The following is a 23,830-nucleotide window of genomic DNA, read 5'->3' on the forward strand; positions in this document are numbered from 1 at the left end:
CTCCATTTAAACCCCCCTCCGCAGCTGCCCATTTGAAAAATAAAATGGTTGCCTTCTTTCACTTCAGTGGGTACGATACAAAACACCCATTGAGCTTTCCCTTTACTGCAGCTGCCAGTACCCAGCCGACTTTTAACAAACCAGCCAAGCGGAATCACAATGCAGCTGCAACATTTTATGGTATTTCTGTTGGTTCTCTTTTGAGACTGGAGGTGTTAATTAGGAATCAAAGAACACAACCCTGCCAGCTTTCTTTCACAAACCATACCCTGGTCACTGCAGTTTGCAGAAGAAAATAAATCTAATAAAGGGATAAAAATGTTGTTTGTCACACCAGTAAAGTGTACTTAAGACCCTTTGATCAAAAGCTTTTTATGTCATCTTGTCAGATGGGCTGGAAATATTGTATTTTCCCCCTTTCTCTCCCTTCTTCGTGCAGACTTCTCTGATTTTGAATTTCAAGACTGTCTGGAAGAAAAAAAATATAAGCATAGTCATATGCGGGATTATTACTTAGAGGTGAAAGCTGGTCTCATAGAGCAGAGTCATTTTGTTTCTTAGAAAATTGTTCCTATTCAACGGAGCGTCCTGTTATGGGTTCACACAAAACTGGGCCTTCTATTAGCATATTTACCGTATTCTAACCACAGGTTCTCGCGCTTACACTTTACACATACACCTGTCAATACTCTATTTGGGGTAGATTATTTGTTGCATAAATCTTTTTCAGTGTTATAAGAGGATCTTTTTTTACATACACAGAATTGAGTATTCTCATAAGCGTAACATCCAGATATATATACACACACACATGCAAACATATATATAAATAATGTTAATTAATCAAATAGTGTGCCATTTTTATATAGTTTTTATGCATCTCGAGTATCACGCATTCAGATGTAACAGTGTGAAGTCATTACCTTTAATCTTCAGTCAAAGTTAAAAGCTTATAGTAAGTTTATGAAGTTAGCACTGCTGGGAATTAGTCAAGCCTGCTAGCTCTCTCAGCAAGAGGTTTTGCGGCTAGATGCACAAATCATGCCAAAATCCATTAATCCTGCTTGAGAGAGGCAGAAAGAAGGTCTGCTTGTTGATTTAATGTTAATGAAATGAATGGGCTCCTGAGGCTACCTACAGAGGCCCTCTAAACTGCAAAACAAATAAAGTCATTTTAAGTAATGCTCACTGCAGGAGAGTAAACAATGCTCCCAGATTTGCTGTACAAAATGGATGTGGGTGTGGATGCTTAGAAACCTCCCATTTTCTACAATCTCACTACACCTGTCCTGGTGTACGATACACACAAATCTCAAGCTGACAGATTCATAGATAACTGGAGAGACCTCAGAGCATATGCTCACCACTCTGACTTTACAGATGTGAAAACTGAGGCCAGGAGGGTATGCATATCCTGCCAGAGATTCTATGGCTGATTTAGCGGGGGAGCTAGATCTAGTTCAGTGGTTCTCAAAACTTGACCACGCATTGAATTTGCCTTGGGGAGTAAAAAATCATTCTGATGCCTCGCTTCTTCCCCCAGAGATTCTGATTGAGTTGGTTTGGTGTGGGATCTAGGCCTCAAGATGGTTAAGGTTAGGTTCCAAATGGAGCTCACGTGCAGACAATTTGAGAACCATGGACTAGACCTCTAACCGGGAACACTGCTCCTCTGTGCGTTGGGGTCTGTTTTGTCCCACTGCACCACAGTGTTAACTATTTCCCAGCTCCTAGGAGTATGCCAGGTGCCTTAGCATCCTATGGAGAGAGTAGATAAATGGGTTTAGAGATTTTCAGGTTGTTTGCAAAATGAGTTTCCGTTTCTTCCATGTGTAAATGCAGGGATGTGCCCCCACTGTGGGTGTGTAAATGTGTGAGTGTGCGTGTAGACTCCTTGAAGGACAGACAACTACCCGTTGGGTGACCCCACCCCACAGCTGAGACGGTCGCCAGGGTCTGTGCCATCTTGGCAGCCTGAGTTTGTGCCTCACTTTTCTCTCTGTCCTGCCGTTGACCTTACCTTTGGGTCTTCCTTGATGCTTTTTTATTCTTTTCTTATTTGCCCCAGTCTCCTTTGGGTTGTGGCTTTTCTCTTACCCCCTTGCCACCTGGAGAACTGTGCTTTGCCTGAGCCAGATCCTTCTGACTCTTCATTTGAAATTGTTTGACTTTTGCTGCCTTCAGATTCAGTCTGGTTTGGTGATTGTTTAAACTGCCTAATAGAACTAGGCTGATAGATCCCACTTGTCCAATCTAAGCTGCTGGGTAACACATAGTAGACGTCTGCCGGAACGTTCCTTCAGTTTTGGCTTTAGTGCTGTAAAATAAATCAGCTTCCTACTTTAGTGATTCAGTGGGCACTTGAGAATTCCAGAATCAACCTTTCACACGTAGTAAGATATGAAAGTGTTCCTAGAGAGTTCCCTTGTCCTTTCCGGACCTGCTCTCTTGATTTCATTGGTCATGGGTGAAGCAGCTTGCCTCTTCTGCAGGGGGCTGTTGAGAATCTGTGAAGATGGTGACACAGGGCTCATCCAGCAGAATTAAAAGGCTGTCTGGTCCAATAACCGCCCACCCATCTCTCCTCTCTGCTGGGGATCACTGGCCCTAAATCCAAGGTCCCCAGCTCAAAGACAAGCCTGAGTGGTGCTTTGACCCTCTATTTAACTTTGAATCCCTTCCCCTTCACAGAGTCAAGTCACTGGTATCTATTATTCTCCAGGAAATAATTTCAGCCTCGTTGTCATCACTGACTGCAAATATCCTTCCTGCAATTGCATTGAACTAACGGCTTCTTTTTCAAAGACAGCTACTGTAATTCCTCATGAGAATTAAACTCTTTTGAAGCTATTTTCAGATAGACATAAACCTATTCCTTATATTTTTTTCCCCCTAGAGTTATTTTTTCTGCCATTAATACATTGAAAAAAATCAAGCACATTTTAGTTGTGTTGAAAACATAGTTTTCCTGGGTGCATCTCTGGCTCTGAGAAAAAGCTGGGTTCCCTATATCCTCTCTGCCCCCCACTAAATCCATCATCTCTCACCTGCTGCTACAGTAAGTCAACTGCTGAGATTGGGCTTCTGAGAGCCCAAGAAGTGACCAAACTGATTTTTTTCCTACATACTCAGGAAAAATCGTGGGGATGGGTGAGATGAAAATGAGAGGAGAAAATCAATGTCAGCCCAAGACCACAGACTGTGAGCCATTCATTGAATCCTGTCTGAAGAGTGGGCTTTTTCCATGAGGCCACTGGCCCAGAATCGGTGACAAAGTGTCTGCTCAGTCATCAGCCACCCTGGAGGTCTGTGCAGTGTCTACACAACATTATGCACCCACGTGAAAATATGAGACTTCATTCAATACACGGAATCTTTTATCTATTTGATACCAAGGATCAAAGATGAAAGAATCTTTTAAACTTAAACAGGTGTTGGGTGATACACTATTCATGTGAAGCTGCCCCTTTTTGCTTCCCCTATTCTTTTACCTAAAAAATCTTGTTTAATGAAAATTATAAAGTTTTAGGGCAATGGATTTAACTATTTTGGGAACAGCAATAAGAGGCAACACTGTATTTGAAAAGCATGGGTTTAGGGGCACCTGAATGGCTCAGTCAGTTAAGCGTCGGACTGTTGATTTCGGCTCAGGTCACAGTCTCAGTGTTTTAAAATGTCGGTTTTAATGTTGTTTAGGTATGGTATGGCCCATAGATCGGGAGACAACTGTTAGTGAAAAGATAGTTTGTTACTCACAGTGCCCAAGAGTCGGGGGTACATTCGGCCATGCAGGGTCACATGGGCGAGCACCAGAGTCAGGAAGAAGAAGGAGAGGGAGGAAAGCATGGGCATGAGCGTTCATTGTGGTTTCCATGTGAAGGAATAGACAAGGTAAGCAGGCTAGGAATTGGCTAGTTGGAATAATTTCAGCAGGCTCGGGGGTGCAGGGGCTGTCCAGAGTCGTCTGGTACCTGGCCCTGGGGTCATCAGAATAGGCAATATAGACCTGGAGTGTAAGAGCCTTGTAAGAGCCCAGTAGAGCCCAATAATGAAGGTGGTGGGGGTGTGGGCCTTGGATCGGCTGGTTTGCATATGAAAGGCACACTTGCGGAGGAATTTTAGATAGCCCTGAGAGAGGCCATCTCTCCTGGGTCAGCAAGTCCACAAGAGAGCAAAGCATCACAAAATGCAGAAAATGAAAAGCATATTAATACACAGGGATTCTGAAAACAAAACAAAACAACGCAGGGTTTGTGTGTTCTGATCTCAATCCCAGGTGGAGTCTTCTTTGGTCCAAGAAAATCCGTAATTCAAGGGGTATACATAGTCTAGTAATGAAAACAGACAAGCAGATCAGACAAGCAGACAAATATGGTGGTCAAGTGTGGTGAGTTCTATGACAGAGGTGGGCTCAGCATGATATGGAAGCATCAGAGACCAGTTTCTAGAATGGTGGGTTACAGAAGGCTTTCCGGAAGAGCCAGTGGATGTTTGAACTGAGTATTGAAAGACTCATAGAAGTGAGCAAAATGAAAAAGAAGACAGGCATTCCAAGCAGACACCAACACACGTGAACACCTGGAGGAAGGAAACATGGAAATTGTAGGTGGAGTTGCACATGGCTGGAGCGAAGAGAGCAGGAGGGGCTAGGCTGTGGAGTGGCCGCAGGGTTTGCAGGTGAGGAATGAAGCAAGAGAAGCTTACTTTGTGGGTCAGACTGAGAATTTAAACTTTATCATGAAAGCCACAGGAAATCCCTGAAGGACTGTATATGAGAGAGACATGGCCACAGTTGCATCTTAGACAAACTAGCGTGAGGGTAGGGAATGTGTGTGACCAGAGGGTCTGTGGAAACCAAGACAGGAGGCTGCCATGGTGATCCGGGCAAAAATCGAGGAGAGACTGAATTAATGCAGTTTCAGTGCTAGATGAGAAAGGGAGCACATTCAAGAGACACGAAGACAATCTAAATTTGGTCAAGTTAAGGTCACAAATGAAATTCAAATGATAATAAACACATGTTTAACTACTATGAACAGACATTTGGGAAATTATTTATTCCTCAAACTAAATCTGATTGTTTCCTTCTGTTTTGCAGATTTTTAGGTGATACAGAGACACTTTATCTGCATCTACAATGGGCCAAAAAAAGACAATACAGTTAAGATTCAGGCACATATATTTGTGTATATAGCACGCATAAGCAACAGGATTATTTGGGAACATCTAGAAAGATAACTGGGATTTTTAGAATTCACCCGAGTATCTGGCATTGGAACAAAAAAGTAAAGAGAAGGGACACTCAGCTGGGGTTCTCAGGAGAGCTGGGTTCCAACTCCATCTTTGCCAGCCATGTGCTTTTTGGGAATGTCATTTACCTCTTAGGAGCATGAATTTCATCATCTGTGAAATGAAGGTGTTGGATTAGGTGACCTCCAAGGTGCTTCACATTCTACATCCCATGGGTGGACACAGCGTCTGACTCATCAGAAACCTCGGCAACCCATCTAAGTGATTTTCATTCTGTTTATTTGGGCAATTAGGGTAATGCTCTAGCAATCATGATTAAATTTCAGTTTTGCACTCTGTAATGTGACCTTAGGTATACAGCTTAGTCCTGCTGGTGATTTGTGGATAAAGATTATCTTTAGTTCTTTACGGTAGAACCATACTCTACATGTGGTTAGCTACTAACACAAGCTGTGAATTGGTATTATCATTAACATCAACCTACCAAAATTAGCCTTTCCTTTCCCAATATACAATTACCTATGTTTTGAGGCGTTTCTATAGCTAAGGCAAAGGGGGCCTCAAATTACTACCTACTAGTCATTCGGGACCAGACGATATCCACCTAACGCTTGTCAGGATTATAAGACTGTGGTAAGACTGTGGGGAAGTGGACTCTACGCTGGATGACCAGCAGCTGTAAGGTGGAAAGTGCATACTCGCTGTCAGTGAATCATGTTGCTCAAACTTCTGAGATCTTCAAATGAGATATTTTTACACCCTGGGAGAAGCTGGTTTAAGGAGGATTTCCTTTTGCTACCCGAAGTGAAAAGAAGACTCAGTGAAAAAAGATCTTGAACTTCCTCCGTTGTCCTGAGCCCCAGCGTAAGACAGCTGCTGAGGGAAGGGGCTGCTGTGACTGTGGGCCTCCCACCGCAGGGAGAGTGATGTGGCTTCTCCAGGTTAAAATCAAAGACCCCAATTTCGGTGCACTTAGGGTTGATACTTTAAAGTATCAAAGTATACAAAGTATACAAAGACTCTTCTCTCTAAACTTCCCTTCATCTCGTAGTTTGAAGCCCTCGGGGACGTGTCTGAGATAAGGAAAATGCATGTTTCCAGTCTTCTGATACTATCTGGAAGCCAGGGATGGAGAAGGATCGAGAGACACAGGAGAAGTGTACCATCTGTGTCAGGGGGCCTAGTAGAGGTCTCACCATCTCTCAGTCCTGCCCGCATGGTTTCTTGGGTAGCAGATTTCCTTGCTTCGTCTTTCCACCTCTCTTGGCATTTTTTTCTAGGCTTTACTTTATGCGGCAGTTGACACTCCAATGGTCATAGAGTAGTAGGTCTACCATCCAAACGTAGGCATGACTTTCTGCTAAGGGTCCCTTCAGGGCAGGAAGTTTGAAGGGAAAATAAGGAAGAAGATGTCTTATTTCGGTCTTCACTAGAAGACGCCAAACTCATTCTGTAGATTCATTCAACAAACACTGAAATAAATGTTTATTACCAAAGTCTCAATATATATACAAAAAATAGATGATCCTTCCATGGAAAATTTTATTTGTTTTTTATAACCAAATAATCTTCACTGTATACGTATACAAAAAGGGAAAGGTTATTTCGTGCTGATAGATTGAAAGACCAATTGATTATGTAACAGAGTTCCTTCAAGTAAGTGCCTCCCAAGAAAATTTATAACCTGAAAACTTCGAGTACCACGTGGTGTTTTGTGTGTTGAACCAATAAACTCATTAAAATAACATTGGGTAAACCCAAACACAACACAATGAAATTTCTAACACAGCCCACATTAACCAACCAACTTTAAAATAATATCTTTGTTATGTACTAAGGTTAAAAATTCAGCAAATTCTTTATATTTTTTCCACTTGAGATCATGTGTGGTTTTCTACTTCCCTGAGAAGTACACTTTTGCGGCTTTTTTGATCAAAGGCAGGTTATTTTTGCAAATAGACATCTTTTGTAGAGTCCCTGTTCTACTTCTTCAGAGTTTCAAGAAAAAAGAAGCACAAAAATATTTACCAGTTTTTTAGTGAAACATAAAAATTCTTAGGTTCTTTTCTTTTCTGAGTGTCAACTTTGTAAAGGAAGGGAAGGCACGAATGTTAAGGTTAGCCATCACTCTGTGTGTGTGTGTGTGTGTGTGTGTGTGTGTGTGTGTGAGGGAGAAAAGGAGGAGGAAGGAGGAAATAAAGGAATTTGGCTGCAGAATTGAGTAACAGTTTGAAACACTTGGCTTCCAGTTGTGAAAGATGAGCAACACTGGGGAAAAGGCTGGGCTAACAAGGGACCACTTGAAGAAAGCTTAATCTCAGCTTCCTCAGCTGAGATGAGGAAGGTCAGCTTGGTGCAAGCGTTCTCGGCGGGAGGTGGGCTCCCTTCGCCAGGACAATGGTCTTTGCATTTCAGCTTCTGAACTAAACTGAAGGTGCCTTCACACAGCCAGCTCCTCAGCCTCTCGCCTTGAAAGAGTTGGCTCTCCGCGGCCACGCCATGTCAATGTTATGTGTCATTTCCACAGAGCATGTGACAGAAAGGAAACCATTTCTTACTGGTATGTTGGTGCCGTGGGTTTTCGTGTGTGTGTGTGTGTGTGCGCAGGAAAGGGATTGCTTTCCTCCCCGCCCCCGACAACCACAGTCCTTGTTAGAAGACGAAACCAAACTCCTTCTGAAGGCAAGGAGGATAAAACGAATGCAGAAAAAATGTGTATACCTCACAAATGAGACCCCTGAAAGTGACTGCTGCATAATTTTAAATTATTAATGTTTAGGGGTGCCTGGGTGGCTCAGTCGTTAAGCATTTGCCTTCGGCTCAGGTCATGATCCCAGGGTCCTGGGATCGAGCCCCGCATCGGGCTCCCTGCTTCGCGGGAAGCCTGCTTCTCCCTCTCCCACTCCCCCTGCTTGTGTTCCCTCTCTCGCTGTGTCTCTCTCTGTCAAATAAATAAATAAAATCTTTTAAAAAAATTATTAATGTTAAAACAAAACTGGAGTTGGGAGTGGTGTTTTAGGAGATTTTAGAGATTATATCCATACGTGTCCTACATTTTCTAAACATCAATTCTTACTTGATGAGGTGCTCTTTATACAGAATATAATTTATAATTAATTGGCCCGCTATTGGTTTTTCATATTGTTGACTTTGTAATGCAATAAATGGTTAACACGCATGAGATTTCCAGCAGCAAATGAAATGAAAGACTGATGAAACAGGATGGATAGTTTAGGAAGAGTTTTTCTTTGTTCAAAGGGGGGAACTTTTCTCTGATTTATCCAGATTGCTAATTTACACAGATGTCTGTATCACCGGCCTAATTGTTAAACCATGCACAATTTACAGGTAGATAAGCAGACAAAACTTTGAAATAATTTCCATTCTGAATCAAATGATAGTATGGCAACCTTCATGACATCGATTCATCTTATCTGTTTTAAAGGTGAATACAAACTCAAAATTTGCCTAGTAAGAAAGTTCATGTCTCTCTGAATTGAGAACTAGTTCTAAAGAATTCAGCTGCTTTATTTGACACATGGATATGGTCATAGAAAAAAAAGTTTTATTCTTGACTTGGAAGTTATTAGTCAACTGATCACTCTTTAGGATACTCGGGCAGCTACCACAATTTATCTTTGACTTGGGGATAAGAAAAATTGTTTCTGTGGTAGTAAGAAAATGGATATATGAAAAGATATCTACTAAACTTAAAATATTAGCCCTCAGCTATATAATGTTATTTTCACTTTACTGAAAATTAAAAACTGCATTTCCCAGTTAGTTGAAGAAATATTTCTGGTATTAGAGCTTCGTAAATTGTGTTCCTGAAAAAAAAATGTGCTGAAATATTTCAGCACCAGTTACAATTACTGTGAGGCATAACTATAAATTAGAAGGCTGGTTTTCTTGTATTTCTGGTAAACTGGCTCTGAAGATAATTTCAGAGAGGTCCCAAAACACGTTGAGCAATGTAAATATCCTTGAATAAGCAGACAGGCCTGCAAGTTTGGGATGATGATAGTATCTGCGTCACAGGGTGTTTGTGGGGCCTATGAATGAGTAAAGTACTTAGCATAATGCCTAGTACTCAGGGGGAACAATATAAATGTCAGCTGTTATTACAATAAAATGACTTAGATATGTAAATTATGGCGTGTTTGTTAAAATAAGCAACTCATTGCATCCTTTAAGCTGAATACAATTTAATTGTATTTCAAGTGGGGCTGGTCCATACACAACTGCAGAGAGCCTTGTGTGGTTCTGTTACATGCAGACGGGCCTCTTTTAGCCACTGGGATTTCAGCAGCTGGCTCAGCTAACTCTATTCACTCCCACACCGTCAATGTTTACTGAACGTCCCTTAAGTGTCAGGCACTGGTGTGGACACTTGGGTTATAAAGTGGAAAATTTCCTACCCTGGAGGAGCTCAAAGTCTAGTGAGGAGGATAAACCCTGAAGGAAAGAGAGCTCATCATCACATCCTGGAGTGTTACTCCACTTGACCTTAAAAGGAAGACCGTTTCAGGGACATGGTCAATCCCTCTGCGTCCTCTCAAAGCAAATTTCTGCTTCTCCAATCCCAGACTTATACATTGAGAACAGGGGTAATAAACATATGAAGGTATGAGGAAGGAGTCCAACTTGTGAAGTATCTTTTAAACAGCTCTTCTCCTATGGCGGACACCCTGTTAACAGTCTTTTAGTATTACGACTAGATAATGTAATTCCATTGCGTGAAATCAAATGGCTAACGTTGTTCTGCCTCCCAGTTTCAAATAAGGCATTTCCATTGGGCTCGATCAATGTAATAAAAAAAATTCACAGGGAGACGTAGGGGAACATGCCAGGGATTTCAAGAATGGGCCCGCCTCTTAACCTCTAAAGAACAAAATTAATTTTGAATTATGAAAAATTTTATGAAAAAATTCCACCCTACAGCCTATGAAATATCTCCCTTTTCCATAGAAAAGGAGTTCCCTCGGTGAAACTGAGTGTTGTAGCTGGCATCTATAATGAGTGGATAAAAATGTGGATTGAAGCTGAAAGATCCGGGAATAGAAAAGTTGCAGGAGCTTAGAACTCATGGATACAGTTAACAAGTGAAATTCTGCTAAGAGACATCAAAAATAGCAATAGGACTAGATAATCAGCTTGTTTTCTTTGGTATGTAATATATCAGTTGTGGCTCTGATGCAAGTCTGATTCATCTTTGTGCTATAAAATGAGACTCTGTAAAGGAAAGCACTGCAACAGGAGTGAAGAGGTTGAATCTCATAGGAAGGAATCTGCCTTCTCATGAAGAATTCAATTTGCCAGAAATATCCACTTGTGGGGTATTTATGAGGAAATGTAGCATTTAGCATTATTCTAAATTTATATAAATAACTGAACAAAAACAAAAAATTACTCCACAGAATTGCTCAATGCAGAGCTCACTACTGTTTTTCATTTCTATCATATGGCATATGATTTGGATTAATTGGAAACATACTTCAGTTTATAGCTAAAACGACTTACATGTATGAGTTTAATAGAAAAAACAAAAAATGGTTTACTAAGGTCAGTAGTTATTAGGTATCAGTTATAAAACTACAAATATTCTGCAATGTCTTTAATTATATGACAGCTTTTGGGGGTTAATTGCTTACATGGGTACTATTTCTATGCCTTTGACAGATGCCTTGGAAATTAAAAAAAAAAATCAAACAGTTCAGTTAAAAAATTTAACTCTGAGAAATCATAGACCAGCTTAGTGTTTTTGAACTTCTTCAAACACATCCAAGTGGGAATGGTTCCATTATCGAAATACATTTTATTTAACTACAAATGGGTTCTTCTTTTTAATTCCAATCTTCTAATTTGTGATTGTTATCAAAGCTCCTTTACTTTGAAGAAAACACATAAAGACAAGAAAGGATTGAAGATCTGATTGAAGATCATATTTCTTATATGTAAAACTTCATTCTTCTCACACAAACTCTGTCATGCACATGTTGATCATATTCAATAAAATATTTACTTTAAATCTATGCCACAAAATTGTTTGAATCAGAACCACTGCTTAAAAAAAAAAAAAAAGCACTCGGAATAATTTAGTCAATGAGTTTCAGTAATTGCCCCCATATCAAAAACACTACTAAAACAACCCTGGGAATCCTGGAGAAAAAGAAAGAACTTCTTTAAAATGAAGAAAAGTCATTGAATCATTCTATTTTCAACAAATTTTGAGAGCAGTCTGTGGAGCAAACTGCATACATTTAGCAATTGATTTAAATTTTAAGACTTTTAACAGCTAAAGGCTTTTGTAACCATTTCTAAACTACAAACATTTTCCTTGATTTAAAATACTTTTCTTTGCTTGCAGGGAAGCAGAAATATATTAAACCATTTCAAAGAAGATTCTAAAAATATTCTTTAATTTTGAAACTGCATCTTAAATGCTTAAAACATATGTATGACACCAGGGCCATACTTAATTAGTTATAATTGAGGGTTTTGATCAGTTTTTATTAATACCAGTTTTGCTAACTATGTGTAAAATTAAATTTTGTTATAAAGTTACATATGGAAAAGTAAGCAAGCTACACAAAAATTAAAAAAAAAAATTCATTCTCCTGGTTCCTTTGGTTCATGAATTTGCTTGTGGATGAAATGTTTATGTCTTCAAGCAATAGCAGGGAAAAACTCAGTGTTCATTTAAAAATAAAATGGCTGTTCTAGATCAATAAAGAAAAGTATATTTTCTATACTAAAACTATATTAGGATGTTCGTAAGGATTTAGTTTTTCTATCTGGATGCCACACTAACTGGATGAAAGGCCCATCTAAGTAGCATGGGGAAATTATTTTTAAGACCCAATTAGCAAAAAATGTCCACATTTCATGCATTAAAATAATTTACCTAGAATAAGATTATCTGCTAGAGCTACTTTATTTCTGACAGATCATTACTGGTAGATTGAGATGTATTAAACATTGCAAACAATTACTGCCTGCTTTTATGTCTCAACTTTAGTGTTTTCCTTATTTTAATGCAAAGGGAGCTTTGTTAGCCTATTTATTGTTTTGTGAAATCAGAGCCCAAAACGACTGGAAGAGAGAGAGAGAGAGAAAGAGAAGATTAAGATTGAGATTTTCCAGTGTTTCCACCATGTTCAGTGGTCCAATTACAGATCTACTGGGGAATGCAGTTCAGTAAGAAAAGAGAATTAATATTAATATTTAGACTGGCTTAAGATTCAGCTTTTCTGGGGGAACAAAGATTATAAAACTGCCCATGAATAGCTCTTGCCTTATATGAAGAGGTTCAGGAAACCTTTACCTATCAGTCTGACTAGCCAGCTATCAGATGATGGCAAATCCATTTGCCAAATGTGTCCAGCTGCAACTTGCCATCATCAATCTGTTTGAAGAAAATTAAATGCTTGTTCTTTTGTGGGTAGGGGAGGAAGATTAAGAGATAATATTTTGATTCAAATAAATGGTGATAACCTACTACAAACAATAAAAGATAGTAGTCTGGCTTTTTACCCACGTCAGTCCTTGGCACAGTTTGATGTTCTCGCCAAAGCTTAATTACGACGGGGCCCCAGCGGTACGGGGCTATAATTTCGTGGTTTCTTTCAAGAGCAAAGGGAAGTTATTTCTTAAAATAAGGAAACCTGTACAATACATTTATTTGAATATGAGTAAATAAAAATTCCTCTTTTAGGTTAGGAGTGCACAAGTGAAGGCAGAAATGGCCAGATAATTCTAGGTGTAACCAAAAGAGGGCACCATCTACCCTTAATGTCGGCACAGAGCTCCTGTGGTTGTAAAAACAAAACCCAAAAAACTCCAAGCCCCTCAACCCCTCAAACTCTGATCCCGCCCCAAGAAAGGGCATCCCGTGGCTCCTGACATTTTGTACTCTATAAGGAGACCAAATTCTGAAACTGCACCTCATGAGGAATATCAGTTTGGTTATTTACTTCAGGACTGATTTCAGCAACTCATGGTGCCTGACATGTTAGCCACAAGAAGCAAGTATTTAACATTCACTGTGACACTTTTCAGACACTTCGAGATTAAAATTTTATAGGGCACTGAGAAAATTTCCCCCTAGGCCAGAGTAAGGCTGTCATCAAACAGCACGAGAAAAAGATGACAATTAACTTCCTAATGCTACCTTAACTCCGAGGGGTTATCTATAATGATAGATAGATAAGGACCCCTGGCAGCAAGATCTCCTCACAGAGGGAGGACACAGTTAAATGCATTTGAGGTATGTGGGAAATAATCTGAAACAGCATTTGATGCCAACTTTTAGTAACAGAAGCCTAACAAATGTTCATTCTTTCAAGTGGGAAAAAAAAGCATTCTGACACTACTCATAAATTTATTTTCTGTATTCTTAAACATGTCTTATGACAAGTGCATGATTAAAATTGATCAGTGTTTGGGGGGATTGCACACCTCCCTTGTATCTAATCAATTTCTTCAGGGTGATGGGGAAGAATAGTTCCAGGCTCTTAAGTGCAGTTGCCAAACTGCTCTCAAAAATTCACTATACAGAAGACCACATGATTCTTGAAACAATGAGTTTAGCATTTAAACCAGAGGCTGGGGATGAGCATTTCACTTTGTAGTACAGACAGCTGTTGAGGAAGAAGAAATGTGAATTCTTAGAGAATGGTCATTTCCACCACTGTAAACATATCACTACCACATGCAATGAGTGTAATTGGAGGAAAACCTGGTGGGGAAAAAATAATTCTATAATCTTTTCAAGTAAAGAAAAGCACCCAAAATAGTTTTATGGTAGATGAGAAGGGGACTGCCATCTATGAACACTAAAATCTAGCAGGATGGTGCCCTCTGAATTTCAACGCAATATTAAAGCAAATAAAAAAAATTTTTTTTGTCTCACTCTGTCTCTAGAAAAAGAATCACTATCTAGTGGAAGGCGTTGTGCAAGCCTCTTCATGTTTCTTTTCTCCAGAAAACAACGAAACAGAGGAAAGAACGAGTTTTCACACAAACATCTTAACTCGCTCCTGCCAAGGTACACCAGAGAAGCCGAAACTGGCATTGCGTGGGCTTGGGGTGGGCTCACGGCAGTGGCTCGAATTAAAACCTAAACGTGTCACCTTGTGACCACCTCGTGACCCCTTTTTCAGAGTGGCTCTGACCCTGGTCGCTCTCTGCCCGAAGGAACCGAGCCGTAGACACTCCATGGGTTTGGGGGAAGTAGTCGCCTTGGTCCCGGAGAATCGGGTTCCTCCTGGGTCACCTCATCCACCCAACCACCTGTTATCCTTCGGGCCTCCGTTTTCCAGAGACAAAATTATGAAATGAGCCGCGACCTGGTCTTCGCGGTTGGGGCTTTGGAGGCTGTGGTGGGGGAGGAGGATCCCCGAGGGATGACAGAGAGCTTCGGGTCTCCTCTGGGTAGTCGGCGTGGCTGTTTACCAGCCCCGCCGCCTTCAGCCCACTTCCCTTTTCCTCCCAGGGAGGAGGAGATGGTTAAAGATTACACCGTGGCCGCGGGCACTTCAAAGGGCGGCTCGGGCAGCCAAAGGTAAAGATAACGTTCTGGCAGCTCTAATCAGGGTTTGTGGTTGCTACATTTTAATCACTTCATTGAAAGAAAAAAAGAAAGAAAAAGAAAGAAAGAAAGATCAAGAAAAGAAGAAAAGAAAAAGTTTACATCACAGGTCCGTGCAAGGGATGCAGAGTAAGTTCCTTTGGGGCTGGGCAAGTTGGAGTTCTCTTTTGGTAAAACTTTGTACAGCCCGTGTCTTGGTGGAACGCGGCTGGACGCGGAGGGGAGGTTGGCGCAGGGATCAATTGGGCAGCCCGCCCTTAGGTTCCAGGCTCAGGGGCGCAAATGCCCACACTGGAAGCAAATGCTTACAACCGGGAGCTCCTCGACCAGCCTAGAGCTGCACTGGGAGGCTGCGACACACTAGCGCTTTCTGGGGCTTGCACTTGAAGCCTTTTCTCTGCGGGCCGGCAAAGTGCGCTTGTTCTCCCCCTGAGACACGTGCATTTCTCTGGGGCCCAAACACGTCGGTCCAAGATGCCCTCTGCAAACTCGCCCGGTCCCTTCCAGACCCCCAGGCTGGTCTCCCCCGATTTGCCCCCTTCCCGGAGCCGAGCGGCGCGCACTTACAGGTAGGAGGTGAAGACGCTGAGGTTGGCGGGCAGCTCCGAGAGCCCCAGGTCCGAGCAGTCCACCCTGAGCAGCATCCTGCCGTCGGGCTCGCACTGACAGTGCGCGGGGCACCCCCGCAGCAGCGCGCCGGGCCTCGGCGAACCGTCCACGGCCGCCAGCTGCAGCAGGACGGGCAAGGACAGGAGCACGCCGACCGGGGAGGTGTCCATGGTGCCCCGGCAGGGTGCCTGGAGCGAGCCGCGGTCGGAGGGCAGCGTCCGGGGTGCCGCGGGCCTCGGCCGCTTAGCGCTTGCCTGCAGCGCTGGGCGCCGCGCTCCTGCCCCACGGCGGGGGCACAGAGGAGAAGCGCCGCGGGGCCGGGCCGTGCCCGTTGCAGCCACGCGGGCCTCGGGAGCGGCCCTGGCTGCAGCCGCCGCAGGGGCAGAGAGCGTTGCTGCTGCAGGCCGCCTGCTCGGTGTGGAGCAGCATCTCCGTTCGCACGCTTGTTTTTTAAAGCGCTCCAGCCCGAATTGCGCGCCCAGTGACGTCAGCGCAGCCCGGCTTCCCAGGCACCCCCCGCCCGGCCGCACTTTCCCTCCTCCGGCCCCCTCCCTCCTTTCCCGATCGCGGGCTGGGAGGCTGCTGGCGGCGAGAGGTGCCGGCGAGCTCTTGGCCCTCGGGCTGGGCCGCCGCCGGGCGGATTCCGGCGCTCAGCACCGTGTGAGGGCCGGGCGACCCCCCACCCTCATTCCCCTTTGCGTCGTGGCGACCCAGAGCCGAGAGCCGAAAGGGACCTGCCAGAGGGACACACACGGCTGCGCAGAGACCGAAGGACGCAGCACGCTTCCTCCAAGCCCACTTCAAATAATGGATGGAATACATGGAGTGATTAAAAAAAAAAAAAAGACTAAAATTCAACCCAGAAAAATAGTTAAAGTTATCAGGGTAAGGAGGCAGGCATTCCCGGGCGAACGATGGGTGGCCTTTTTGATCTTTACCTCACAGCACACTGTCTAGCTCGCTTTTGCCTTAAAATCAAAGTGCCAGGTTAATGGCTAAATAAATACGGCTCGTGAGCAAGTACTGCAATTCTGCCTTCTTAACTTTTGGGGTGAGAAGTCGAAGTGGCTATTTTTTTGAAGTGTTTCAGGATCCCCTGGAAAGTCACCTTTAGTTAGAACAATACCGGACGGACAGACAGATGGCTGTTTGCTTTTGTTCAGGGAGGGGCCTTTTCTTGCCAAGCGCCCCTAGGGTTCTCTAGTGCAGCCCCCCCCCCCCCCCCGCCCCCCCAGGCAAGAGGCCCCGGGCTCTGGGAGAACCTTTGCCGAGTACCAGTGCAGAATGTGTCTTCTCACACTCTTCAGCAAGTGCCCTAGGGTGAAACTAGGGGAGAAAGGAGGAGAAGGACGTAGGGCTTTCTTGGAGAGACAGCCTCAGTGGGAACAAGTCAAACGTTCCAGACCCGAGACAGAGTGGCTGAAAGAGGTGACAGCCCAAGCCTGTCACATCAACTCACAAAAATGCAGTTTTCTCTCTGGGGTACAATGCCTCCTTGTTTCATGAAGGTGGAGAACCCTTTTGGCTCCCAAGGCCTCTCTTAGTCTTCTTCCACTTAGCCTTTCCCACCGAATTTCCCGTATAAACTTCAGAATTTTACGATTGGGAAGTTCTTTTTCTTTTTTGTTAGGTATATTTCATTGAAGGAGTGATCCCCACAGCTGGCTGATCACCTGTGGGGCTTTTATGATTAATATAGGTACCTGGACCTAAATGAGTGTTCTGAACATGTCCTTTTCTTGGGTGAATCCCATCCTTCCCAAGTTTGTGATTCTCTGGCTTAGATGGAGGGGTAGAGTGGCAAAGAATTAGAAACTCCATCCTCCTCGTTTTGCAAATAAAGGAACTGTGTGGCCCAGAGATACTGGAAAATTTGACAGAGGCTGCTGAAAACTGTGAGTTAAGCCTGGTTTCTGGACATCAGTGCAGTGCCTGGTTCTGGACTGTTTCTTCACTTATCCCTATGCACACCACATCTCCTACCATCACTTTGCTCATTTCCACATTATTGTTTCTCCCAGCCATTCCTTCCACATGTATAGAATGCCTACTAATTGCCTATTTTCATTCCCACTTTTTCTTTCCCCAGATTACTTATTTTGTAAGTGCAACTCAAGATTTATTCTTTTTATGAAACCTCCCATGACCGCAGTCTGCATTAATCATCAAGCAACCACTGTTTGTAAAACAACGATGATCATGATGCAGCAGTGACCTGAGGGGCAAGTTAGCTCTCTGCATGGAGCTTGTAGTCTAAAGGGGAATCCCACGGAAGATGAATCTCACTGAACGGTATGTTGTAAATACCACAAAATTTAGTTCTGAGGTTTTCTGGAAAGCATATTTGTTTTGTTTTGCCAGCTTTATTGTAACAACTTTGGAGACAGGGACTTGTCTTATCTTTACCTGTAGGACTGAAGCTCACGGTAGTGACCCCGAACCTAACAAATATTTACTGACTGATTGATTTATCAACACAGGCATCCAAATATGGTCGTGTCCACCGCCTGCCTAAAAACTTTTGGCAATACTTTCTTGACTTCAGGGTTGTTGAAAAGAGCATAACACTTTAGTTGTAGAATGAATCGGGCAGAACCAGATTTGAATGTAGGTTCTGCCAGTTTCAGGCAATTTGATCAGAGGCACAGAATGAGCCCACCTGTCTCAGCTACCTTCTCTGTAAAAGGCGGGTAATTATTCACCTACGTTGTTCTACATGTGGAAATGTCTGGAACTCGGCCTAGAGCAGAATAGATTTTCAAATCTGTGTTAGTGCCTTTCCTCCTCTTCTCAGGACTTAAAGCTTGTTAATAAATTCATGTAGAGTAGAGGAATTTCCGATTCAGTTAAATGGGGGTAGACAGCTGTGTTGAATGAAGCCAGGTATATTGAGCATCTGTTATCTATCTGTCTGTCTATCTACCTGTCTATCTGCATGCCAACGTTTCTCCTGTCTCCTTGTGGTGGGAACACTCCACACTTCTTGGGAACCTTTAACTGATTCTGGGGGGGCTTTTGTGTGGTTCTACCTACCTGCCCCTGGGCAGGTATATGACCCAAGCAATGAAATCTGAATCTGTTTGAGGGATTGTCATAGACCCTGGGGTGAGAAGATCTTCTCTGGCTTCTTGAGTTGTAAGCACAAGGAAAATTAGGGTCAGGGGCGCTGTTATTCTGCTGTAGAGAAAATTCACTGGACATTATTAGCATTAGTAAAGAGAGAAGCAAAGTCCTAGGGTCATCTTTTAAACACCTGGATCTAAGACTATTTCTACCCATCACCTCCAAATTGGTGAACCAATCAATTTTGTTTTGTTTTGTTTGAGGTAGTGGGTGAGGATTTAGTTGTGATCACCTACAGTCAAGAATGCTCTGTAAAAACCTGAAAGGTCAGGAAGTGTGGACATTTAAGAGTGACCAGATGAACCCCCAAGGTCTTGTAGACCTTAAAAGATAGAAATCATATAGGTTGAAAATAGGAATGATTTGGCTAATGGTAATTGTATTGCCTGAATGCATGTATGTTAGTCATTTTATCTGAACTAATAAAGATGAGAATATGGCAAATCAGATTCCTTGCACACTAAAAAAAAAAAAATCCTAGTAAGGACACTGAGGAGTAGTCTGTCTGTTATGTGGCAAATACCATTTAATTTATAAGATCAGGTTCTCAAATTGCATTATAATGACCATCAGCATCGACTCAGCTCTTTATACATTCATATCCTCACTGGGTCCTCTTAACAACTTTAAGAGATAGATATTATTCTTACCCCAATTTTAAGAATAGGAAATGCAAGTGGTTTTCCTAATGGAGACCAGCAAGTCAGTGATAGAACTAAAATTCTAACTTGAGTCTTAAGACTTTAAGTTCTTTCCCAAATCCCTTGAGAATTCTAAGCACTACCACTCCCACCCTCAAACATACACACACACACACACACACACACAGACTTAAACTGGATAAGATCTTGGGTTTACTGTCAGTCATTTCATTGAGAAAGAAATTCACATTTTTAAAAAATTTTAATTTTTTAAAGATTTTATTTTTAAGTAATCTCTACATTCAGTGTGGGGCTTGAACTTACAACCCCAAGATCAAGAGTTGCATGCTCTACCAACTGAGGCTAGCCAGGGACCCCATCACATTTTTTTTTAAAAAAAGAAAAGTATAGTCTTTTGGACTGCAGTGGAACCAGTTGGAACAGAGAATGGTGGCTTTTTGTGTGAAGAGTAGGGGCAAGTATATATTCAAGCTTTTCCTCTTAAATATATGCATTTCTGTTTTCTCTTGATAACTCACAGGAATACATTCTGGGGAGATGTCAGAGCAGAACAACCATACTTTTACTTGTGATAGTAAGGCTAGTAGGCTAAAGCAGATTAATTTAGTATTTTGTCTGGGTGAAATGTTCTTATTTATGATTTTGGAAGGTATCTCAGTGTTAACGAGCCGGTATGTAATGGAAGATCTCATGCCAGAGTTTAAATCACTTATTGCTTCTCAGACTCTGATTGCAAGTGCCTAAAATTGATTCTGGTAAAGTGCAATCTGGTACATGTCTACTTTCTGGGCTTGCTAAATGGATGATTTCCTAATTCTTTAATCTTTGATAAAAGTCCACCACTAAAAACATTCATGTACACCACAAGAATTACTAATAAGCTTAGTTGAATCATGCCAGGATAATTTTAGTTAACAGGTAAGTCAATATTTCTTTTACAAGTATAGTGAAATAGTGTTTACACAACTGGTGGGCTATTATGGACTTATTTAACTTGTTTGAAAGAGTATAGAGCCCATTATTTGCCCTGCTCATTTTACATTCATGATTTAATCAGGCTTATGCTGAATTTCTTAACTTCCTTTCACCAACAAAATCTAATTAATTGAGAAGGGAGGAGGATTTAAGAATAAAGATCTATTTTCTTTCAGAATTATTTATTTTGCAAGAAAGCATTAGTTCAGCTAGTTCATTACTTTGAAATAGCCTGTTATACAAAATCAAGTGGATCTGTCTTTGATATTATCCAACGTAAAGAAACCTTTAAATATATCCACATGTTCACAACATGCTAAAAGAAAGGACAGTGCTATATTATCGATTCTTTAGCTCATTTTGATCCTCTTGTCTTATTTCATGTATGATAATGAACATGGTTCTACTGGTATGTGGTGGGCTTCCTGAGAACATATGTCCAATCAAACTCACATGTGAAACAGGGGGAGGTTTTCTTTTCAAACGAAGAGTAAAATAAATGAGAAAAAGATAACAAAATACTTCAAATTAAATGATCTTACTACTTATTCACACACTTTATTTAATTCTGCCAAATATTACCTTAACATCTGGACAAACTTTTCCATATGCCCAATATGATGGATCCTTTCCTGGTCTTTTTAGAAGTATACTTTTTGGATTTTTAACCATCTACCGTGTCCACATGCTCATATTTAAATGGCAGGGCTCAGACAGAGCATAGGTCTTACTCCAAAATGATGAGGTGCTAATAGGTTCCTATTCCCAGAACTGCTTCCCCCAAGGCCTGTTGCTGGAGTATATACAGATCTACAACTCCTCATCTGCAATTCTGAAATCCCAAGAGCTCTGCAAAGAGAAAGGTTTTCTGAAACAAATTTGGTGGCACAATCTGAACCTAATGGATGCAAGTCTGTCTTTCTTACATTTCCTGTTACTCTTCACTCAGTTTGCCCAGAAATATTGATGTCCTTGATTGCAGGGTGCTAACCGGGCTTCCACTGGGAGTTTTATGTAATATATGGGGTTTAGTTTTTAAATCTTCCAAAATTCTGCATTTGGCGACCTCTCTGACGTTTTTGGCAAAGGGATTATGGACCTATATGTATTTATATTTGGAATATTTATTTCATAAACAATTTTCAGAGGAAAAAGAAAGACAAAAAAGGCATGTGAGAACCCGTACCATCAAGAACAAGACTCAGAGGAGAAAGGAAGTCGCTCAGGGGAGTGAGTGGCCCTCACTGACCACATTGCCCTTTGCAGGGTATCGGGCAGAACCTCCTGTCTCTGCTCTGGGCGAGTATTTGGGAAATGGCTAGTAGAAAACATTCTATATATTAGGAGTTAGCTCTCTCAAACACTGGAGAATAAATAACAGTTGGTAAGCATATTTCAGGAAAGCAAAACCAGAGATGTTAGAAATAGTAAAAGGAGAAGAAATTGTAGAGCTTACCTAGAAGAACAAATTTATGGATTTGCAGGATTTGTAAAGTAAAATAAATACAGAGAACGCTGTTTCCCCAAAATGCTTTATTTTGATAAGTCTGGTGTATTTTAATTGAGTATGCATAGTAGCATTTCACTGCAATTACAATCTCATAAAGCAGGGCAAAATATATTGCACAAACATTGTGGTTCAACTAAATGAGTCATAATAAAACATTGTCCAGATTGCTGCAATTAAAATTTACAGAAACCTTTTGTTGAGTGTTGTTAGGTTTGTGGATTAATAAAATGAGCCTGTTTGTTTTAATTTTTCTTTAACGAGGACTAACATTTTGATTTTAAGTTTCATAGATTTTTCTTCTTTTGCATAGATTTTAGATTGGTACTTGGCAGAAAGAAGTCTCACTGCACTTTCAAGAAATATATATTTTCTAAAAGACGATCCCCTTCATTTCCTTATTAACCTTCACTCTCCTTTGCTTACAGTCTCTCTGTTTTTCCCACTCCCATTTTCTCCCTAACTGCCGGCCAGGATTGCTGGGAGTGGGCAGAATAGCATGAGGGTCATTAGTTGGGTCACCTACGAGAAGGGCAGCGGCACAGTGTGGGGTTTGGATTCTCAGAGACCAGGGTTCAAATCTCTGTTCTGTCATTTACAACCTGTGGGACTTGGAGCAAGTTCATCCCTGAGGACCAGTTTCTTTATCTGCAAGGTGAGGACAAATAAATAGTATCTACCAAATTTGTACAACTGTTAGTAGAACGAGGGCTAATGCATTACAGAGCTTTGCATGCAGTGAGCACTTAATATATTGTAACAATAAGGGACTTTCCATGGTTGGAAAGTAAGAGTTTCTGAACTCTTAGGAGTTTTCTCCTCACGAAAGTCTGTTCAACTCTGTAGAGATGGTAGGATAGAAAGTGGCAAATAGGTCTTTCACTTTTTTTTTTCTTTTGCTAATGACATGAGTACTTTGAATGTGGTTTCACATGAGAGTAGAACATATCGTGAAATTTTGAGTTCACCTTGGTTAGGAATATTTGCTAGTGAAACTCTGAATTACATTTAGTGTACCTGTTTTCAGTTTTAGTAAAGCCTCAGTTCCTAGTTTTAATTAGAATGTATTTAATCAAAAGCAACTCTTGCATATGGGATAGATGCCCAGCACTGGGAATGGGGGATAAATACATATGGCACCTGCTTTCAAGTAATTTACCATTAAGTTGAGAAGACAGACATGGAAAACAGATCATTAAAATGCAGGATGTAATATCCAGGGACAAAAAAAATGCAGTTAGGGTAAAAAGGAGGGGCAACTAAGTTTGCCTTGGAGAAAGGCTTCACAGACAAATTCCCACCAGGAATTTGTTAAGTGAAGAGGAGCAGAAAGATATCCTTGGGAGTTGGATGGGGATAAAATGTAATCTTTAGATGATGGTTACGGTGGTCTAGCTTAGGGTGAACACATGTGAGACTTGGGAGACTGGCATAAGGTAAAGCTGGAGAGATCCACCAACGCAGGGGGTTTGTGAGAGGAGGGTGCTAAATGCCATCTTAGTAAGCTCGGGCTTGATCCTGGTGCAACCAGGGGCCCAGGCAGCTTACTGCAGGGGAATGACATCGTCATATTTCATCTTTGGGAAAAGAGAATGTTAGTGTCTACACAGGGCACTGTTGGAGAAGTCAGAGATGAGTGGTAGAAGCAGGCATTGGGAGTTACCACTGATTGGAGTATGCAGATTTGAGCAGGAGGCAACAGTCAGTATATAGTAGTAGACATGGGAGGAGGCAGGGGTTAGATTTCTGGGATATTTCTGGGGCAGAATTGGTAGAACTTGATGATTGTGGTAACTCCAGGGAACAGAACAGCCGTAACATCTCTGTTGTCACTAACCTGGGAGATTGGGTAGATGGTGATTGTTTACTGCAAAATACTGTTACCATTCTTGAGTCCTTATTTGTGCTGGGTGCTGGGCTAAGTGACTTAAACACATTCTTTTTCTCATTTATTCCTCTCAACCTGTAGGGTAAATATTATTACCCTCTTAAACAAATAAAGAAAATGAGGCTCAGAGAAACTAAATAACTTTCCAGAGTCACTCTGCCAATAAGTGGCAGAGTTGACATTGAATTTGTGGTCTACTGGACTCTGGAGCCATGCTTCTGAGCCCT

The 23,830-nt window shown here is 41.8% G+C and overlaps 1 protein-coding gene and 1 long non-coding RNA gene across 4 annotated transcripts in view; one reads left to right on the forward strand and one right to left on the reverse strand.

Moving 5' to 3' along the window:
- LGR5 (leucine rich repeat containing G protein-coupled receptor 5) overlaps positions 1–15,918 on the reverse strand; it is a 124,110-nt gene extending 108,192 nt beyond the window's left edge. For both annotated transcript variants that reach the window (XM_073900659.1, XM_025882867.2), the window contains exon 1: positions 15,407–15,918. In XM_073900659.1, the coding sequence (XP_073756760.1) occupies positions 15,407–15,618 (212 nt within the window). In that variant the 5' untranslated portion in view covers positions 15,619–15,918. The remainder of the gene's footprint in view (positions 1–15,406) is intronic.
- The window catches only part of LOC141374106 (uncharacterized), a 102,422-nt gene continuing 93,370 nt past the window's right edge, over positions 14,779–23,830 (forward strand). For both annotated transcript variants that reach the window (XR_012380695.1, XR_012380694.1), the window contains exons 1-2: positions 14,779–14,968; positions 17,538–17,740. This is a non-coding gene — a long non-coding RNA (uncharacterized lncRNA). The remainder of the gene's footprint in view (positions 14,969–17,537; positions 17,741–23,830) is intronic.

The sequence above is a fragment of the Callorhinus ursinus genome, unplaced genomic scaffold (assembly GCF_003265705.2).
Source record: "Callorhinus ursinus isolate GAN/ISIS: 27379988/994484 unplaced genomic scaffold, GSC_fseal_2.0 scaffold14, whole genome shotgun sequence".
NCBI lineage: Eukaryota > Metazoa > Chordata > Mammalia > Carnivora > Otariidae > Callorhinus > Callorhinus ursinus.